Here is a 20,599-nt window from a genome sequence, read left to right as displayed (position 1 = left end):
GAGGTTATGAGGTAGGGTGAGTACGTGAGGAAGGAGGGCCCTGCTCATAAGAGTTAACATACTAAAAATAGGTGGGTGGACGAACGAAATACAATAGGATAAGTAGGAACGGAGGGGAACGGAGGCAGGATAGGAGTATCAAAAGAGGTTAGGAGGAGGGATAGGCTAGTCGAAAAAAGTGGGTTTTGAGGGAGCGCTTGAAGGAGGTAAGGGAATCAGATAGCCTGATGGGTGGCGGGAGGTTGTTCCAGTGCAGGGGGGCAGCGCGAGAGAAATCTTGGACACGGGAGTGGGAGGAGGTGATTAGGTGAGAGGTCAGTCGGCGGTCAGCGATGGAGCGAAGAGGACGGGAGGGAGTGTGGATAGAGATCAGTGAAGAGAGGTAGGGAGCTGTGGAGGAGGAGAGAGCCTTGTAGGTGGTGGTGAGGAGTTTAAAGAGAACTCGGAAAGGAATGGGGAGCCAGTGAAGAGATAAACAGAGGGGGGAGGCGGAGGTAGAGCGGCGGGAGAGGAAGATGAGCCTAGCAGCAGCGTTAAGAATGGATTGGAGAGGTGCGAGGCGGGTGAGAGGTAGCCCAGAGAGAAGGATGTTGCAGTAGTCAAGGCGGGAGATGACAAGAGAGTGAATGAGAATTTTGGTCGCGTCAGTGGAGAGGAATGGTCTGTTACCTAGGATAACAGAACATTTATATGACTCCATTTGTGTAATGGGAGGCAAAACAGAGAGTGTTTACGTCACCGCTAGTAATAGTAACCCAGATTTTTTTTTTCTATGCAACTCTATTTGAAAACATTGTTGATTGACTGCTCAGCAACTCGGGGGTGCATTTAAGATTGTAAGCACCCATTAGGGTGCTTATACAAATTTTTCATCGCATAGGGGGCTAAAATCGCATCGCAGAGCATCGGGTGTATGGCATGCGATGGTAAATCGTGCGATCACATATCGGGGGGGCCGTGATAATACACAAGTACCAAAATGTATTATAATAATAATCATTAAGTCTACAGTCCTTTTAACCGGTGGACAAAATGTTAATACATCTTGTCGGGGTGGCTTCCACCAAAAGAGTTATACCCGCACGATGCGTGGCTAAAATGTATACTGGTTTCTAGGAGGCAAGCCCCCCAGTTAGTACATGGTATTTTACACCCTTCCCACGGCCTCTGACTTTCAACAAGGATCAATAGAAAGGAGAAGGAAGATAAGCAACACAGATTTCGCCGCTTCAGATGCGTGAGACACGTGCAGCTGCCCATGAGGTGCCTACCGAATGTGTGGAATGTGCAGAGATGGATGAAGGTGGAGCTCTGGAGGTAGCTAAATAAGTCTGACGAATGGTCAGGCAAATCCACCCGGCGAAGGCTTGTTTGGTAGCTGGCCAACCAGGATGGGTGGAAGCATAGAGGAGAAACAGTGTCCCTCACAACCTTCGGAAGGAAGGACAAGCTCGTACAGAAATCCGCTCTGTCCTCACAAAACACCAAAAAAGGTGAACGACAGGACAAGTGCTCAGCTCTGACACTGTTCTTGCTGATACCAAGGCGATTGGCAAAACCATCCTCATAGTAAGGTATTTTAATTCCACCTCGTTCAAATAAGGCAGAATGGAGGAAAGCCAGGACCACATCCAAGTCACAATGAGCTGTGGTAGGCTTGAAAGGAGGTTGAATTCTCAACGAACCCTGGAAGGTTTGTACCTGTGGAAGAAGGGCCAGCTTCTTTTGAAAGAAAATAAAAAGGGCTGAGATTTGAACCTTCAAAGATCCCAGCCGGAGCACGAAGAAAGGACACCTTGATAAAGCTCAGTTAGTACAGCAAAACGCATTGGTGCAGTTTGGACCCATGCCTAGATTCACCATTCACCCTTGCTAGAAGATCGCACTTCACCTGCTCATTCATCTGGTCCCAGTCCTAATCTTTTGGAAGTCCCATGTACAATCTATCCTGGATATTTGACTGTACACAGCAGTGAAGCTCCCCAGGCTTTGCTAAATCCATCCACTGCCATCGGGAAAAGCCCTAAAGTGACAGCCAGGACATTTCAAGTGGCTTAAAGGACTCCACAATTGGACTAAAGCCTGGATCAGTGTATGCTCCGAGAGATTAAATATCTCTTGCTAACTAAAGGGGTGTACACACGGAGCAAATTTGTGCTATTTTCTAAGCAATCTGACTAGATTACTTATAAAAGTAAGCACCGATCTCTCCGTATGTATGCTCCGAGAGATTAAATATCTCTTGCTAACTAAGTCAGTGCATGCAGTCAAAATCTAGTCAGATTGCTTAGCAAATGACTGCAAATCTCTCTATGTGTACAGAAACGAAGACGCCTTAAGTCACGATCAACGAAAGGGCACGGAGACCGTAGGTTGTCCCACAGGAGTAGAGGCCAGGGCTTATCTATCAGTAGAGCTGTGAGAATAGTGCATCAGGAACGGCAAGGCCAATACGTTTGGTGCCCAGGCAGAGTTCACAGCCTACTGTATACCTACAGTGATCCTTGTGTCCCCATATATATGTAAGTAAAAGTAACAGCTACAGTAAAGGCGCTTATAAACTTCCGCGACTTCTCAGAAGGAAGTAGTCGCAGCAGATCCCCCTTGAAAAAACCAGCAGCTGACCGGGTGGTAGGATCGCACATGATAGGTTTACCTGCCTTTTACATACGATGTATCGTATTACACCCCAGCAAGTGCTGCCAGATCCCATATATCAATAGTGCAGCACCTGCAATCTAGGCCCTCCGATGTGCACTGGGCTTTAAAACAAATGGGATTTAAAACATTCAATTTCGTGGGTTCTCTCTATTTTTACTGTATTGAAATTTGTGACTTTCTAGCTATTATATTCTTGTCACTTTATTTTTTCTGTAACTATACGCTTTGAAGTTTTGACAGATTATATAATATAATCTCAGCTCTGGTTTAGGTTTTCCAACCGTAAGAAGCATGCTAAAAAAAATTCCTTTTGCATTAATAACTGTCAGAGCTTGCCCTGAGTGAGGCCCTAAACTCTGTACCCTGGCTGGTGGCAGTAACCACATTGATTTGTCACATGCGCTGAGGTAATTAGTATAGATCTATAAATTGTAAGCTTGCGAGCAAGGCCCTCATACCTTTGACTGTCTGTAAATACCCAGTTTGTCATATCCCTGTCTCCTATTGTAAAGCGCAACAGAATATGCTGCACTATATAAGAAACGGTTAAAAAATAATATATGGTACTTGTGTATTATCTGGGCGCCCGATGTTGAAATTTCCCTTGAAGTCAAAATCACGTCGCATTGTATGCTATACAATCCGACGCGATTTTGGCTAAATGCCCCCCATTTTTATATGTACAGGCACCCAGATGCCTGTAAAATATGTGAAATGGCCCCCCAGACCCCATTTTTTATTGTATACCCACCCTGATGTCTAAATGCCCCCCATTGTTAATGCCACCCCACTATCAACGCCAACCCGAAGCGTGGCGAGCGCAGCGAGCCAGCGAAAGGGTGGCGGTACGCGTCCTCCGACCTTTTCATACCCCCACTATCCACGTCGGCGTGGAATTTATCCTATATAGTGTGGCGAGCGCAGCGAGGGGACGTGTATTACTTTACATGTAATTCGCGTCCGCTCGCCACGCTTCGGGCTCGGTGCGCTCGCCACACTATGTAATATCAACTCCCCGCCAACGTGGATAGTGGGGGTATGAAAAGGTCGGAGGACGCGTACTGCCGCCGCTCTTCGGGCAGGCGTTGATAGTGGGGTGGCGTTAACAATGGGTGGCATTTAGCCATCAGGGTGGGTATACAAATAAAAATGGGGTCTGGGGGGCCATTTCACATATGAAACAGGCATCTGGGTGCCTGTACATATAAAAATCGCATCGCATGCAATATGATTGTATGCGATGCAACGCGATTTTAAGGTGCGATGAAGAAAATCGGGCACCCAGATAATACATAAGTACCTAATTTATTAATTAGTAAGGTTTCACAAGCAGCAGTTTTTAGATTGGAGTATGAGGAATCGCCACGCCTAGAAAGTATCGTACGTGACACCAGCAAGTGCGGACAGATCCGATATATCTATAGGGCAGCACTTACTATAGGGCTCTGGATCCAATGTGCACAGAACCGTGCATCGAATCATATCAAAAACACATGCAACTTGCCACTTTTAACCAGATTTATCGGCCCGATGCGTCGGAATTGGGTGAAATCGCATAAGTGTATGGCCAGCTTAAGTAAAGTTAGCTATTGGGAAGAATTCATGCACACACCGTACCAAATGAAAATTGATGTGCAATAGAAAATTGTTGGGCATGCCATTTTTTGGTGTAAGCATTACTGTACTAATTTATCGAGAGGACTACAGCATTAACCAAAGCAAAAAAGCCTTGTTCTCAAAATTCTCGAAACCATTTGTTATCTTTGAGCCAATTTTATAGGAAGCAATCTATGGATTTTCTGATATTACAATGCATGTTCTACATATGATGCTGAAAACAAATTGTAATGCCATACCTCAGTATGAAATTTGTTGTCACATAAGTACAAAGACGTGTTGATTGGTTTGAAAGGTTCGAAGTCAATGTTAACTTTCTTCTCCTTTCCTTCTTCTGTTACAATTGTTCCACAGTAAACAACTAAACCATTTGGAGGTACTGAAAAAAAAAAAAATACACAAAATGAAAATGCTTTTTAATACTACCCATCCCTTAAATCAGGCACACTTAACCTTGGTTTTAGGGTTATACAAATAGTTAAATCAAAATAGCTGAGGTTCTAATAAAGTTACTTGTGCGCAAGCATGGATATTACTAAACCCTGGACTGAAAAGCTGGGCGCACACTGGCCGATCTAGCACTGGCCAGAGCGTATCAGCGATATGTTTGAACTACATCGTTCACAGAAATGTCACATCTGCGGTGTAGCACAGCCAATGGCTGATATATCAGCGAACCATGATGTGTGTGTATGAGCGACTCGCTGACCAACCTGTACACTCGCTGCACAAGCCGGCGGCGAATGACAATGCAACTGGGCAGTCACATGTAAATGCCCACCCAGTTGTGACCGACCCGACTGACTGGGCAGCGTGTAAGCAGAACACACTCCCTGATTTGTCTAGAGATATATACATATATATCTGTAGATAGATTGATCTGCAGATATATCTTTAGGTGTGTAACCAGTTTAAGTGTGCCTTAAGGACTGGCTGGGAATGTCTGCCCTATATATTAAAAAACATAAAAATTATTTTCTTACAGGTCCCTGTATTATTCTTACATGCTCCATTTTTCTTGTTATCCTGCTCTATTTTAGATTGCCCAACTCAACAGTAGACTTTAGAGTTTTAGATAAATGTTTGCTGCAATAAAGCCAATATGCCAGTGCAAGAACAGGTAAATAATTAAGTGTGTATTGTTTTAGTCAGAGCTAAGCTGAATGTTATCAGAGCGGATATAAACTGTACAGTGTAGAGATTATACCGTGTCTAGCAACCATCCATATCACTGACAGCAGGCTCATAGGTTTAATTCCAACTTCCACCTACCCCACAACATTATAAGATGAAGGATCGTCCGAACTTAGTCGACCCCCTTGAAAACAGCCCTCAAAAATTCTCACACCCCTCTCATGGTACCTTTCAGAATCACTAAGTAATGGCCCTCCTTTTTAACACGTTATGGATATTGCTTGATTCGGTCTAGCCCTTGCTATGCTAATTCACCCATGTTAGGTTAATATAACTATAGAATACCGTCATCTCATTTGTCCTAATGTTTCTACTGGATTTTATTGGATCACTTAATTTGATAAGGTTACATATACTTATAACATTTTAAAACATGTAACCCCCTTTGTTGCTGGGTGTTTCCCCAGATGAAGTTACATTTTATTAGATAAGTGGTCCACCTAATTTGTAAGTGGGAATGTTCTATTTTCAAATATGTGTACCCACTCTGTCGCCGATGTCATTATGACAGGTGATAGTGATAATGTGATCACCATGCAATACTTAGGGGCCCCATCATTTGAAAGAGGGGACCACTTATCCAAAAAGGAGTGCCCTTAATGTAAAAACAGGTTGGGGGACATCTTCCATTATGCCTGGACTAATTTCTTTGTGGTACAGGGGTTATAGGTTTTGTGATCAGTGTGGTCATTAGACATTAGCTTTCATGCGAGTACCGTTGGAAAGTTAAAGTACAGATTTGCAGGTTCGGATTTTCCTGGATCTCAATACAGCATATTACGGCTCTCGGATGTCACATGTATTTGATAGCCATTAAGAAAACTATGAATAGCTCTGAAGATACATTAATTCTGAAGGTAAGAAAAGTGTTAACTGCACAACTCTACTTCGAGGGACTTAAAATGGTACAATTATAAAGGTCCCATGCTTCAGTTGCGATGGTGACAAATTACTCAAAAAGCGGCTTTACATTTCCATTAAGTAATATATCTTACCTTTGTTATATAGCTTAAGCCTCTGCTGCACAGATGTAATAGCTCCTAGTACAGACAGACGGTTCACACGCGACTTGATGTTTGATGCTGTACCAAACTCATCTGCCAACATCTTGGCTACTCGAGAAATTTGGTCTTTGGGAGGAATGATCAGTGAGATCATACTTGTGCCATTTCTGTGGTGATGAAAAAAAAAGGAGAATGTCAAAATGTACTACAAATTTAATAACAACATGCCAAATAATGGACAAAAACCATACATCAGAAAATAAATAAAATTACCATCTAGTCCAGTGGTTCCCAACCTTTTTTCTCTCCCGTACCCCTTGATTAGGCTTTTCATTGATGAGTACCCCCTCCTCTCAATTTAAAATATAGACAGTACTTATGACTGGAGTGGAAGTGAGCAGTATGCGTATCCTTATATTAAGGAGTAGCGGACAGGAATCGTGCCCTTCCGCTGGTTGTGTATTGTCTCCAGGGTTGCCACTTACACCTGTAGGATTAATGTCGCTGCTTCTTCCACCCGTGTCAGTGCAGGGCAGATGATCACTGATGTTTGAGGGCAGCATGGGTAGCTCCTAGTGGATTGCTGGTCAGGCAAAAGCACAATGAGACGCTGATGACACTGAAGACAGAACCATAAGTGACACAACATGGTTCTTTTCCATAGCAATAGGTCTTCTGCCATCAAAATACTTTTTTTTCATCTTCCGCCATTACCAATATTATTTTCAAGTACCCCCAACTGGTCTGCAGAGTACCCCCAGGGGTACTAGTACCCCAGGTTGGGAACCACTATATTCTAGTCAATAGTGCAATAAAATACATACTAGACAATTGTAAACAGGACAATGGGAGGAAGTACAGGGTAGTGAACATGTTTAGGACAAAACAGGTCACAAAAACCAGAGTGAAACTCAGCATTGACTAATTTTGTCAAATGAAGCTAGAAGTAGAAGCTTAAACCTGGGGTGCAGAGATAACACTCTTATAAGATTTATATTAATGTTTAAGTGGAAGGTGCATTAATTACTTTATGCTATGGTCCAAAAAATGATGCCGTGTGAAAGCCTCAGAGCCTTTCAGCATATAGTATGAGTGAAGTTTTATGTCTAAGAAAGCACAATCTAAGGAGGGGGGGGGGGGGCTCATCCTATTAATTGCAAAGGATGCCATTCCAACGGCATTTAAACACTGGCAACTGAACAAGTTACAGCTTGCCTACTTCCTATGCCACTTTATGCTAGTAGCTAACCTAAAGTTAACAAATGCTCGGATCCATCTAATGCAAGGCTGGGCAACACCGGCCCTCCAGATGTTAATGAACTACACATCCCAGGATGCTTTGCATTAGATTTGCTATGTGGCCATGCTGAAACTGATGCAAGGCATGCTGGGATGTGTAGTTCATCAACATCTGGAGGGCCAGTGTTGCCCAGCCCTGATCTAATACCATCTTCTAAAACCTTGTGTGGGACTCAAAACATTGGTATCTAATGCTAGGGGGCTACAAACATTACTCCTAATTAATGGGGGGGAAAAAATCTAAATAGTTGCTGGTACACAAACGGCGGTACTTGTTTCCTAGCACGGCCACAACGATCATGATAGTGGGCATCGTGAGGAAAAATCGTGGGCATCGCAAGCACTAAAAAATCGGGTGCGATGGCCGCGATGCGATGCCCGTGATTTCCCCATAGGGAACAATGTTAAATGCCTCAATTTAGCCGCGATGCCCCCGATTTCCCATAGGAAACAATGTTAAATGGGTCAATTTACCCAAATCATCATAGGGAACAATGTTAAATGGGCCATAAACCACCCCTGAACAGTGAAATGTCCCCCCAAAAGTATTTTACGCCACCCCACGATCAACGTGAACCCGAAGCGTGGCGAGCGCAGCGAGCCCGCGAGGGGCGGCGGTACGCGTCCTCCAACCTTTTCATACCCCCACTATCCACGTCGGCGTGGAGTTGAGAATAGAATAGTGTGGCGAGCGCAGCGAGCCACCGAGCCCGAAGCGTGGCGAGCCCCGCGAGGGGACGCGGATACCTGTGAAGCCCGCGAAGGGACGCGTTTACCTGTGAAGGTATCCGCGTGCGCTCGCCACGCTTCGGGCTCGGTGGCTCGCTACGCTCGCCACACTATTCTATTCTCAACTCCACGCCGACGTGGATAGTGGGGGTATGAAAAGGTCGGAGGACGCGTACCGCTGCGCTCGCCACGCTTCGGGTTCGCGTTGATCGTGGGGTGGCGTAAAGTACTTTTGGGGGGACATTTCACTGTTCTGGGGTGTTTTTGGGGCTTTCTGGCCCATTTACCATTGTTCCCTATGATGATTTGGTGAAATTGAGGTATTTAACATTGTTCCCTATGAGAAATCGGGGGCATCGCGGGTACATTGAGCCATTTAACATTGTTTCCTATGGGGAAATCGTGGGCATCGCGTCTGGACCATTTAAGGCTTTTCTAGCCGCATACAACGCGATTTTGACTATTTTCAATGCATTTCAATGGGAAGATCGGGGGCATCGCGTCGGTCGCGTCGTATACCACTAAAAATGACACACGATGCCCGGGATTGTGGCCGTGCTAGGAAACAAGTACCCAAACGGCATTTCAATTTTAATACATATAAGATACTAGATTTAGTGAACTACACCCAAAAATCATTACGGTTGAATTGAAGCCTTGCAGGTAAATTTACTTGCTACCATTTCTCACGCTCATTACTCATGTGAACTTCTTGATGCATAGAGGCGACTTCGATTCACCATACAAAAAATACATTTGAGTCACTTAAAAAAAACAAATTCCACAGTACATAAAGTGCTAATGGCCTGTATGTCAATGTCCCCATTGCACTATATCCTGATCAGCTCAGGAAATTGGGATAATAATCACAAAACCTTTTTGCTGAATCTTAGCAGTGACAATTACTTTTAAAATATTTATTAAACCGTAATTATCCAGCGTAATTTTGATCTCAATAAGGAGGGTTCCTTTTTTGTTTGTATGATATGCATAAATTAGGATTAGAAGAACACGGTTCTACAACGAACATCCAGGTACTTAGAGAAATTGCAAGATTTAACTGACAGATCTCCAGACAAGAAAAGTTTACACAATGTCAACTTTTGGGAAACCCTCACCTCTGAGAACAGTAACATCTGTTCCAAATGTTAGCAGATTAACTGTGAGAAACAGCGCATATGGAAAATAACTAAGTAAACGTCACTGCTGACACGCCAGCTTGGCCGGATACACATCAGAACTATGTAACCATCCAATCCGATAGGACCCTGATTATGCAGTGCGCACACACTTTAACGATGCAAGGAACAATGGTGCAACATAAGATTGTACACAATATCTTCCAGTTCCATTTGGAGCACACAATTGGGCAACACACTTGCCCATAAACAATAAACTGGGCATATTGGTAAGTCAGAAAATAAAATCCGACAGATATCGTTTAAGTGCGTAACTGCATGTAAACCTCAGAATATTGATTTCAGTAGAAACTGCTCCATTAAAACAAAACAAAAAAGTTTTACACAACATTGCTTTCTATTTATGATGAAACTTTGGTCACTGATGAAAGGGGACCAAGCTCCTGCGACCAGCGATTAGAATGGGGCAGAAAACGGGAGCGCGCACCTGCCAGCGACCATATTTCCAGCCCCTATTGTAGTGTTCACTCTAGGAGTGACAGCGGGCAGGGTGTCGGGGGGCGTGCCCGGGCCGCCGCCGTCATCAAAGGGGCGTGCCCGGGCCGCCGCCATCAAAGGGGCGTGCCCGGGCCGCCGCCATCAAAGGGGCGTGCCCGGGCCGCCGCCGCCGTCATCAAAGGGGCATGCCCGGGCCGCCGCCGCCATCAAAGGGGCATGCCCGGGCCGCCGCCGCCGTCATCAAAGGGGCGTGCCCGGGCCGCCGCCGTCATCAAAGGGGCGTGCCCGGGCCGCCGCCGTCATCAAAGGGGCGTGCCCGGGCCGCCGCCGTCATCAAAGGGGCGTGCCCGGGCCGCCGCCGTCATCAAAGGGGCGTGCCCGGGCCACCGCCGTCAAAGTGGGGCGGGTCCGGCCCCTCCGAAGCCACTGTGCTGCCGAGGAAGCGCCGGGCATCGCCGTCTGCGGCAACGCTGGGCTTCCCCGTGAGGCTGTTTTAGCGGGGCGCTGCGAGAGGGGCAAGGCGCAGCGCCCTGCTAAAACAGCCTAGCGGGAACACTACTATCGCCCCCGTGTGTACACAGCTTAAGAGTACTACACCTCGTTCACATCGTATTCCTATGTCCAACCATTCACACTACACCTGCGACCCAAATTATGACCAGGTTGGAACAAGGTCGGGGGGGGGGGGGGGGGGGGGTGTCATTAACAAAGTGCTGGAGCACGTATAGTTAAAGATATTGAGCGCGCTCCCGCATTCCGCAGACTGTGGGCTTCATTTACAGATGGAAGCAAATTCAGCTGCACGTGGTTTAATGCAGGAAAATTATTCAAGCTTGGATGCTTCTATGAAAAAGTGTTCTTGCCCCGTTACAACATTCATGAGACCACCTCTTGCCCTACCTGAACACTGGCATATTAACCGTCAGGATGCCAATGTTAAATACCCACCAAAGTGCCTCGAATGGGAATGTAGTTGGCAAACCGGTGCTCAGGATGCCAGCAGTCCAAAGCCTGGCACCAGAAATCAGACAACCAAATCCAGACATACCAAATGTAGATATCAGGGGTATGTTAGGGTTAGGTTGCAGAAGGGAAGGTTAGGGTTTTGCTGAGCCAGAGGAGCAGTTAGGATACTTGCACTACAAACTGTTGGTATTGTGGTCATCAGGATGCCGATGTATAAAAAATTGTATAAGCACCCTAATGGATTTTTCAATGTTAAAAGTGCCCCCTATAAGATAATTAACCGTGATGGGTGCTTAGTATGTTAAAAGCACCCCCAACGGCACCCCCACTATCAACGCCAACCCGAAGCGTGGTGAGTGCAGCGAGCCCACGAGGGACAGCGGTACGCGTCCTCCGACCTTTTCATACCCCCACTATCCTCGTCGGCGTGGAGTTGATTTTATATAGTGTGGCGAGCCCCGCGAGGGGATGCAGAATACATGTAAAGTAATAAGTGTGCACTCGCCACGCTTCGGGCTCGGTGGCTCGCCACACTATATAAAATCAACTCCACGCAGACGAGGATAGTGGGGGTATGAAAAGGTCGGAGGACGCATACCGCTGCGCTCGCCACGCTTCGGGTTGGCGTTCATAGTGGGGGTGCATTTAACATTGTAAGCCCCCATTAGGGTGCTTACACAATTAAAAATCGTATAGGGGGCTTATACGATTTAAAATCGCATCGGTGTGCATCGGGTGTATGGCATGCGATGCGATTATATGTCGTACGACTTAATATCGTGGGCGCCGTGCTATTACACAAGTACCAAACTGAATTATAACATTCTGCACATGATACAATTGCCCCACCTGTAATGTACATTGTTTGGTACTTATGTAGTATCTGGGCGTCCGATTTTGTGATTGTATGCCATACCTTAAGGCATACAATCAGATGCGATGCGATGCTGCATAGGATTCAATGTTAAGAAGGTCCTGTTCATTTCCCCACTATCCAAGTGGGCATAGAGTTGATTTTATATAGCGTGGCGAGCGCAGCGAGCCACCGAGCCCGAAGCGTGGCGAGCGAAGCGAGGGGACGCATATTTCTTAAAAAGTATTCTGTGTCCGCTCGCCACAGGTTTATATCCAACTCCATGCCCACTTGGATAGTGGGGAAAGGAAAAGGACCCCTTTTACCCATTGAATTCTATGTTAAAATGGACTCAGACCATTTTAACATTGAATCCTATGGAAAAATCTTGACCATCGCATACGATTTGGTCGCATGCGATTTCTAAATCGGACACCCAGATACTACATAAGTACCCATTGTTTTGCCCATTTTGAGAACAAATTTGCCCTCTATTATGAATCAGGCCCTTTGTGCATTGTAAATAATAATCAGAGAATCTGCGATGGGACAGAAAAGTATTGTCCAAGTTTAACTGCAGTCTAGGTAATTTACAGAAAGTCGCTGATACAGGAAAGACTGGAAGAGACTATCTGGTTTAAGTGAACAACCAAATCAACTTTCTGATTGATTGAATGAAGGAACAATAAGGAGAACCACTTTAATGTAATGGAAGCAGAGACAAGACTGCTTGCATGACAAAGCCTCCAACCTGGTAACAAGCGTGGGCTGCGGTATTAGCCATAAGGAAGATAGTTTTTCCATAATGAATTGAAGATCTCCTGAATGTACAGGATCAACTGTATCCTGTTTGAGAGTTGACAGGACCAGATGAAGGTCACACCACGCAGTTGACACACTGGCACACACACACACAAAAGAGGGGTGAAAACAGGATGTATGCCCCAGCTTCTGTTTGCACCCCAAGAAATAGTGGGAAATGCGTGACAAAAAAAAAACCCTTTAGATTGAAAAAAAATATATATATGAAAGCCAGGCTATTAAAACCAACACAGGAATAGCCAGCTGGCAGCAGCAAAAATGAGACTCCCCTAAAGACTTGCCAACAATAGGAAAACATTGCCATACCCCTATACGAGTTGTCAGTCTAGATATTCTAAACTTACAATTAACACGTTGAGCCCTAATCGTGAATGTTTAAAGTCGTCCATGAGATTGCCCTTTGGAAAATTTCCACATCATAACAGGTCACTGGAAGTTTCCTTGGAGAAACCCCTGATTTTATTAGCAAGTTTACAGTAGTTAGCCATGTAATCTACTGTTATGGTGACTACAACGAAGAACACAAGCAGAAAATGTAACTACATAGGAATGACTGGGCTTGTATTAGCACTTAACAGATATTAGTTCCCTACGCCACCATCATAGCGCTGAACAGAAGCCTACGAACTGGCCGGCCAGCCAGGCCAAACTGATATCTTAAGAAAAAAAAAATGGCTGCGACCATGAGTACAGTGATGGTCATATCTGGCTAGGACCACTACTACAGGTGTTGCTGCTTAAGATGCAATATCACAGGACTTAATCTATCAAAAACCTTGCAACAGTAGCCGCAAAGACAACAAATAAGGTCAACCCAAACTATAAAACTAAAAGCTTCACAGTATTACTGACAAACAGCCTTACCTGGGATATGAAACTGCCACCCAAAAGGAGACAATGTACAATAAAATATTTGCCCAACACCACCAAAGAACTAGGTGATAACAGCTTGCTGGTGATCAGGATCAGTAAGGGAAGACAGTAGGCAAGGACAAAGGTGTGATGTTGAAACACATGCAGGTTCCGTAAAAACACGGCATAAATACATAGTCTAAAATATTATGATGTGACCGCAATCAAGAGTAGACCACTAGACTGAATGAAAAAAAAAAAAAAGGCAAAAAAAGAATCCCAGCTTAATTCTATTTTTAAAATGCATAAGTGCCATATCGGCTTGAAGAAGCAGTGTTGTCTCAACAAGGTTTTGTAGCAGTTGAACAAGAGCAATGCCTAATAGCTGGGAGTGTCATTAAACTGTCATTTTGGATAGGAGTGTGAAGGCTGAAAGTGTACCGCCAATGTCCTATTATCAGATTCACAGCGAAGCAGATATTTACCAAAACCCCTCCCCCCCAAAAAATAAAAATTACACACTAAGTGAAGGAGGTCATATAAGACTCGCTGATAACAAGGTAGGGAATACGGTGTTGAAAGATTACCAGCACCACATTGAAAAACCACTGTACAACTGAACAAGGTGGGAGACACAGACTTATAGAACACATGTATTGTTTAGGGTGGTAAATATATACTGATAAAACACCCACAGGGGAGTGTAAAATACAAACATACACACACACACACACACACACACACACACACACACACACACACAAACAAACACACATCATAATCCCAGCAGGTAGTCACTAAAATAGTGGGGGGGGGGGGGGGGGGGGGACACAGATTAAAAATGTAACAGGTCACTTTAGAGCCTTCCCTCCGCCAAGGTGCTACTCCCTTGTACTGAAAAGGGAAAGCACTTGGGATATTGCACTCACTGTAGGGAGCCACCATAAAAAGGTTGCCACAATACAGGACAGTGCTGATGCTCCTGATTACTCTAGAAGGGTGAGTGTGCACTATATTCCTGAGTCCCGACTGTCTCCATAGAGTTCATAGAATAAAGCACTCAGCAGTCGCATGCACTCACATTGTGTGCTGCTTAAGCTACAATATAGTGTATGTGCCAATGGTATGCGTTCAGTATTCCAGTGGTAGGGAAGCCGCCAGAAGACTGAAGCCGGAATCCCAACATCAATGAAGATGCCGGCATTGGAATCCCTACTGACAGGATGCCAAACATAAGTAGGCAGGGCGGATTTGGCATCGGGGGGGGGGGGGGGGGGGGGGGGGGGTATTTAGAGATAGGCTGCAGGTGGAGGGGAGTTAGTTTTAAGCTGCAGGGAAGTATAGTTAGGTGGGGCAAGGGGGTTAGGGACTAGCATAGTGTTCATGGTTGGAGGGGGTTTGGCAGGGTAGGAGGTGTGTGTGTGCCATTCCAAATCTGCCATCCAGACTGCAATCCCATGGTTCCCTTGGCTGAAAGAAAATAGCTGAGCATGGCCAAGTCCCAGGTAGTTGATCCCGAGAGCATTTGCACTGAAGTGTCCAGCTGAGTGATGGGGCCCATACAAGCAGCGTTCCGATGCAATGGGATGAGCGCTCCCATGGGCATCCCATCGCACAGTACAAAAAGTATGTGCAGCATTTACTTTTTGTACTGCTTTTGAATCGCATTGCACGCAAAACGCATGCCATGCGATCTAGCCCATAATGCAGTTCCCGAATTCACACACATATATACTCTGGTGATTAGATATAATACAAGTTAAAAACATGCAACTTACCTACAAATTATCACTTACACAATAGGTTATAGCTAACAAAACTTAATTTTAACAATAGATCTTATAAAATGTACATAGGGGAGGGGCCCTAAACTGCACACCCTGGACATATGAGGTGCTACCTGCTGAGACTTGTAGTGCAGCAAGCAGGAGGAGGAGTTTGCAGGTGCACACTAAATATATATGCTAGACCTTTTAATATCTTGCTATATTGCATTTGAGGTTATTAGCATAGTAATAGCCATTAGTATGGGCTTGTCCACCGCATCCAGGTTACCTCAATAGGACAAGTCCCTGTTAGTGTTAGGGACTTGTCCTATTGAGGTAACCTGGATGCGGTGGACAAGAACATACTAATGGCCATTACTATGCGAATAACCTCAAATGCAATATAGCAAGATATTAAAAGGTCTAGCATATATATTTAGTGTGCACCTGCAAACTCCTCATCTTATAAAATGTATCTATATAAAACAACTAATCCACTGCACTAGCCATTACCAGGCTGAAAGATATGCAATGACTTGTAGTATTTATTTGGGTACTTGTTTCCTAGCACGGCGCCCGTCGTGGTACATCGCATGCCTTAAGTTAAGGTACTTAAGGCATGTGATGGACGCGATGGACCCGATTTTCTGTCTTTAACTGGCTCAATTGCCGGTAAAAGTGAAAATCGCGTTGATCGAGTCCCCTAATAAATAGGTAACCATGTTAAATGGGCTAATATGGCCCATTTAACATTGAATATGTGTAAATAGCATGGTTAATGCCCCCCCCCATTTTAAACGCCACCCCGCTATTGACGCCAACCCAAAGCGTGGCGAGCGCAGCGAGCCTGCGAGGGGCGACGGTACGCGTCCTCCGACCTTTTCATACCCCTACTATCCACGTCGGCGTGGAGAATAGAAAGTGTGGCGAGCGCAGCGAGCCCGAAGCGTGGCACGCCCGCGAGGGGACGCTGATACCTGTGAAGCCCGCTATACCTGTGAAGGTATCCGCTGCGCTCACCAGGCTTCGGGCTCGCCACACTTTCTATTCTCAACTCCACGCTGACGTGGATAGTAAGGGTATGAAAAGGTCGGAGGACGTGTACCGCTGCGCTCACCACGCTTTCGGTTGGCATCTATAGTGGGGTGGCGTTAAAATTGGGGGCCATTTCAAACATCAGGAGGGGGGTTCTATTACAATGGGGTGTTTTGGGTCATTTCACATTAAATGTAATGCAAAATCGCGTAGATCGCATGCGATTTGGTTGGCATGCGATGGACGCGATTTTTTCCGACACGATGCTCACAATCAAAATCGGTGGCGCCGTGCTAGGAAACAAGTACCTTTATTTATTAACAGTTTCCTATATAGCGCACACATATTACGCAGCGCTTTACAGAGAATATTTGAACATTCACAACCGTCCCTGCCCCAGTGGATCTTACAATTCCCTACCGACATGTACACTCATTCATTTTAGGGTTAATTTTGGTTAGAATCTAACCTACCAGTATATTTTTGCATTGTGGGAGGAAACCGGAGTACCCAGAGGAAACCCACGCAACTCCACACAGTTAGGTCCATGGTGGGAATCAAACCCATGACCTCATACTGCCAAGAGTAGTAGTAGTTCAACAACCCATCTAATACTCTGATCGTTTAGACCAGTGTTTTTCAACCACTGTGCCATGGCACACTAGTGTGCCTTGAGCTGTTCTCAAGTGTGCCCCCAGATCTAGAGATGCCCAAACTAGTTTACAGCCAGCACCAGTTCAACTGTTATTTACTGGTCTCTTCTTTTCATTTAAAGGGCCAAAGTATTTTATTTATGTTACCTGTGGGGACCAGTGTGATTGTTTTTTATATGGGGGGCAATAGGTTTGGTTTATTCCTGTGGGGACCAATGTGTTTTGCCCTGTGGGGATCTCATGGTGTGCCTTGGCAATTTTAAATCTTATTTAGTGTGCCGCAAGGTAAAAAGGTTGAAAATCACTGGTTTAGACAATCGTTCAGTGTGGGTGGAGAATATATTTTTTGGACAGAAGGAATGTTGATTTCAAGGGAAATTGGAAGACATATTGGATTGTTTATAAATTGTGCTGTGTGGGTACCTTTAGTATAGATCATGAATCACAAACAGTAAAAGCATTAACAAATATATGGATAATTACAAGTCTGATGTTAGTAGATCAACAGAACATTGGTGGTTAAATGGTGAACAATGAACCAATTAAATTGTTGGCAAACCAATGACACATTAGTGAAGGAGAAACTAATAATTGACAAATAGTAGAATATACTAATTGAATGGCATTTTGTAAGCAATGCATCTCGACACTTAGCCAAAGGGATTTTTTGTGATGACAGGACTTCCCGGTGTATGACCAGGGCGTCCTGTGCTTGTGCAGAATGATGCCGACACCACAGGGTATACTGGAAGGGATCTTTTGGATCGTCGTCTGTGCCCACTTATCTCATGGATCCAAGTTCTAGCAAACCTGTGCGGGCGGTGTCTGGGGGACTCGCTAGGCGAAATGAGAAGATATCGCTCAGAAGGCCCAGGCCTATTTTCTTTTTTTGTGAACTCAATATTGTTAATGAATCGTGCTGCTGTGCATCAAATTCACCGGTTAATTCAGAACGTTCCCCTGACACATAGAACAACGGTCATACTTACAATAAATAGAATTTATAACTGTAAGAACCTGTAAGTGTCCTATTAGGAGCGATGCTGAGGTATAGGTGTCATCTGTTTTGATCTTATTTTGTTAATGATATAATAGTTATAAATCCATTACAGCTGGAAGAGAGACGAGCGGCTGCTGCTTAACCTGTGACCCCAGCGGTGCTACTGGCAGTATAGGGTGGCAGCAGTGTGTTTACCGCCCTGTGCTGCCTCTCTACTACGGCTGCAGAACACAGGAACTGCCCGCTGCTGCTGCCGCCTCGCACTCACCCTTCAGGCACAGTAGCCTCGCCCTCACACTCCGGCCGCCGCCTTACATACACACTCACACTACGGCCGCCGCCTTACATACACACTCACCCTCTGGCCGCCTCCAAGCTCTTGATCAGCTTCTTGATCTTCCAGATCTCCACGTTCCTGTCCGCCGCGCTCGGATCGTCCGCCATCTTCTCTCCTCCTCTTATATGGAGCCCAGCGCTGCAGTGAGAGAGACCACAGTGGGTCAGAGCGTTCACAACCCGGAGTGGGAAGCTTCCCCTCTGGTTGGCGGAGCCTTACCTGTACCCTTATGCCTAGTTCCTAGTGCTACAACGACGCGGCCGAATCTCAGTGGAGGCAGCGGCCCCAGCTCCCAGGTGTGACGTAGTGACCGGCTTCTGGCGCTGCTGCATGTGCTGCAATCCGGCCTGGCGGCTGCTCACATGGGTCGCGCAGCGTCACTTCCTGACGCCAGCACCGCAAGCAAACATTGGCCTAGGCTGCCGGGGAAACAAGGCGCTGTCTCATTGGTGACAGTGTGACGCCCTCTCTCCGAGTAGTTATGGGAAATGTAGTTTTTCCCCATCAGGCCAGTGCTTATGAATAAACTTAAGGTTACCTGCTGTCCTATACAGTGTTCTAAAAATGCTCCGATTCGGATTTTTTTTTTCTAATTAGCCCCAACAAGCCGGCCATGCTGCAGCTTGTCAGGGATATTGTTTTGCCTGCCTGGGGCAGGAAAAGCAAAATCCCCAAGTAGACCTGTTTTTCTGGAAAAAAAACTCTGTGTTTTTGGGAGAGATTATGTTTTTCATTGAGCGATCCAACTTTGATAGCCATGGGGTCCTCAAAATATTTTGTTCTGGGACCCCATCACACAATAAAAATTATTACAGGACCCCAGCAGGTAACTACAGAAGGTCATCACATCACATTGCACATGTCAGCAGCACATACATGGCAGCATTGTGGAGGCACAAATTATGGGAGGAGTCTAACATAACAGACAATTCAACAGATTTTTCAGACTCCTTGAATCACTGATCCTGCTTTCAGACCGCATAACTGGCTTTGACCCTGTATTTGAAAACGTTTCCAAAAACAGGTCTGCCAGGTAAAACTCCTTTCACACCGGTATATTACCGTTTAAGTGCCGCTTTTTTGACACTGGCAGACCCGTTTTTGGAAAATTTCCAAATACAGGGTCAAAGCCAGTGCAGTCTTCAGCGCGACCCCCCCCCAGGGGGGTTAACATCACCACCCCACCCCCAGGGTTAACATCGCCCCCCCCCCCTAAGGTTAACATCACCTCCCCTCCCCCCCCCCCCCCCCCCGCGGGTTAACACCCCCCCCCTAGGGTTAACATCACACACCCCCCCCCCCCCCAATGTGTTTAAGAACCCCCCCTCCGTGCAGCCGGTACCTCCCGTTGCAGATCCCGGCAGTACTGTGAAAACCGATGCACTTATGAAAAAAAGTGTCTTTCGGAAAATGGCTGCCGCATAGGAAAACTATTTTAAAAAACTGTCTTTCGTATGGGGGCAGCCATTTTCCGAAGGTCACTTTTCTTAGTGTCTTTCGGAAAATGGCTGCCGCATAGGAAAACCATTAAAAAAAACTGTCTTTCGTATGGGGGCAGCCATTTTCCGAAAGTCACTTTTCTTATAAGAAAAGTGACTTTCGGAAAATGGCTGCCCCCATACGAAAGACAGTTTTTTTAAACTGGTTTTCCTATGCGGCAGCCATTTTCCGAAAGACACTTTTTTTCATAAGTGCCTCCGTCCATACAGTAATGCCGGGATCTGCAGCGGAAGGTACCGGCTGCACGGAGGGGGGTGGGGGGGAGTGTGAGTTTCTTAAACACATTGCGGGGGGGTCGGGGAAGTTAACCTGCGTGGGGGCGGCGGGGGTGTCCAGTGCTATGAATATTTAATGAGCGCTCATAAAATATTCACTGCGCTGAATTTAGGACCCAGCTCATTGGCTGGGTCCTAAATACCGTTTCAGACCCGATTTTGATGCAAAAATACTGGGTCTGAAACGGGTAGGACCCTCCATTTTAACCGTTTTACAAAATCGGCTTTTGTAAAACGGTTAAGTGGTCCTGCACCTTTCAGACCGCAGAGATTACCATTTTAAAACGTTTAAAAATCTGCAAAATACCGGTTTTTAAGTGCGGTCTGAAAGGGGCATGACTGAGATTAGAAAAGTGATTAGCCTGATGGTCAGCAACATGGAGTTATGACCCTAAGCTA

General features: G+C 45.6%; 1 protein-coding gene across 1 annotated transcript in view; it reads right to left on the bottom strand.

The window, feature by feature from the left end:
• Window positions 1-18,840, bottom strand: part of ETF1 (eukaryotic translation termination factor 1) — a 33,944-nt gene extending 15,104 nt beyond the window's left edge. Inside the window, exons 1-4 of the mRNA XM_083181789.1 lie at window positions 18,645-18,840; window positions 18,447-18,563; window positions 6,468-6,643; window positions 4,518-4,657 (exon numbers count right to left, since the gene is read on the bottom strand). Of these exons, the coding sequence (XP_083037915.1) occupies window positions 4,518-4,657; window positions 6,468-6,643; window positions 18,447-18,532 (402 nt within the window). The 5' untranslated portion in view covers window positions 18,533-18,563; window positions 18,645-18,840. The remainder of the gene's footprint in view (window positions 1-4,517; window positions 4,658-6,467; window positions 6,644-18,446; window positions 18,564-18,644) is intronic.
• Between the last annotated feature and the right edge of the window lie 1,759 nt (window positions 18,841-20,599).

The sequence above is a fragment of the Crinia signifera genome, chromosome 4 (assembly GCF_055691185.1).
Source record: "Crinia signifera chromosome 4, ASM5569118v1, whole genome shotgun sequence".
Classification (NCBI taxonomy): Eukaryota; Metazoa; Chordata; class Amphibia; order Anura; family Myobatrachidae; genus Crinia; species Crinia signifera.
This window is presented reverse-complemented; position numbering and strand designations above follow the sequence as displayed.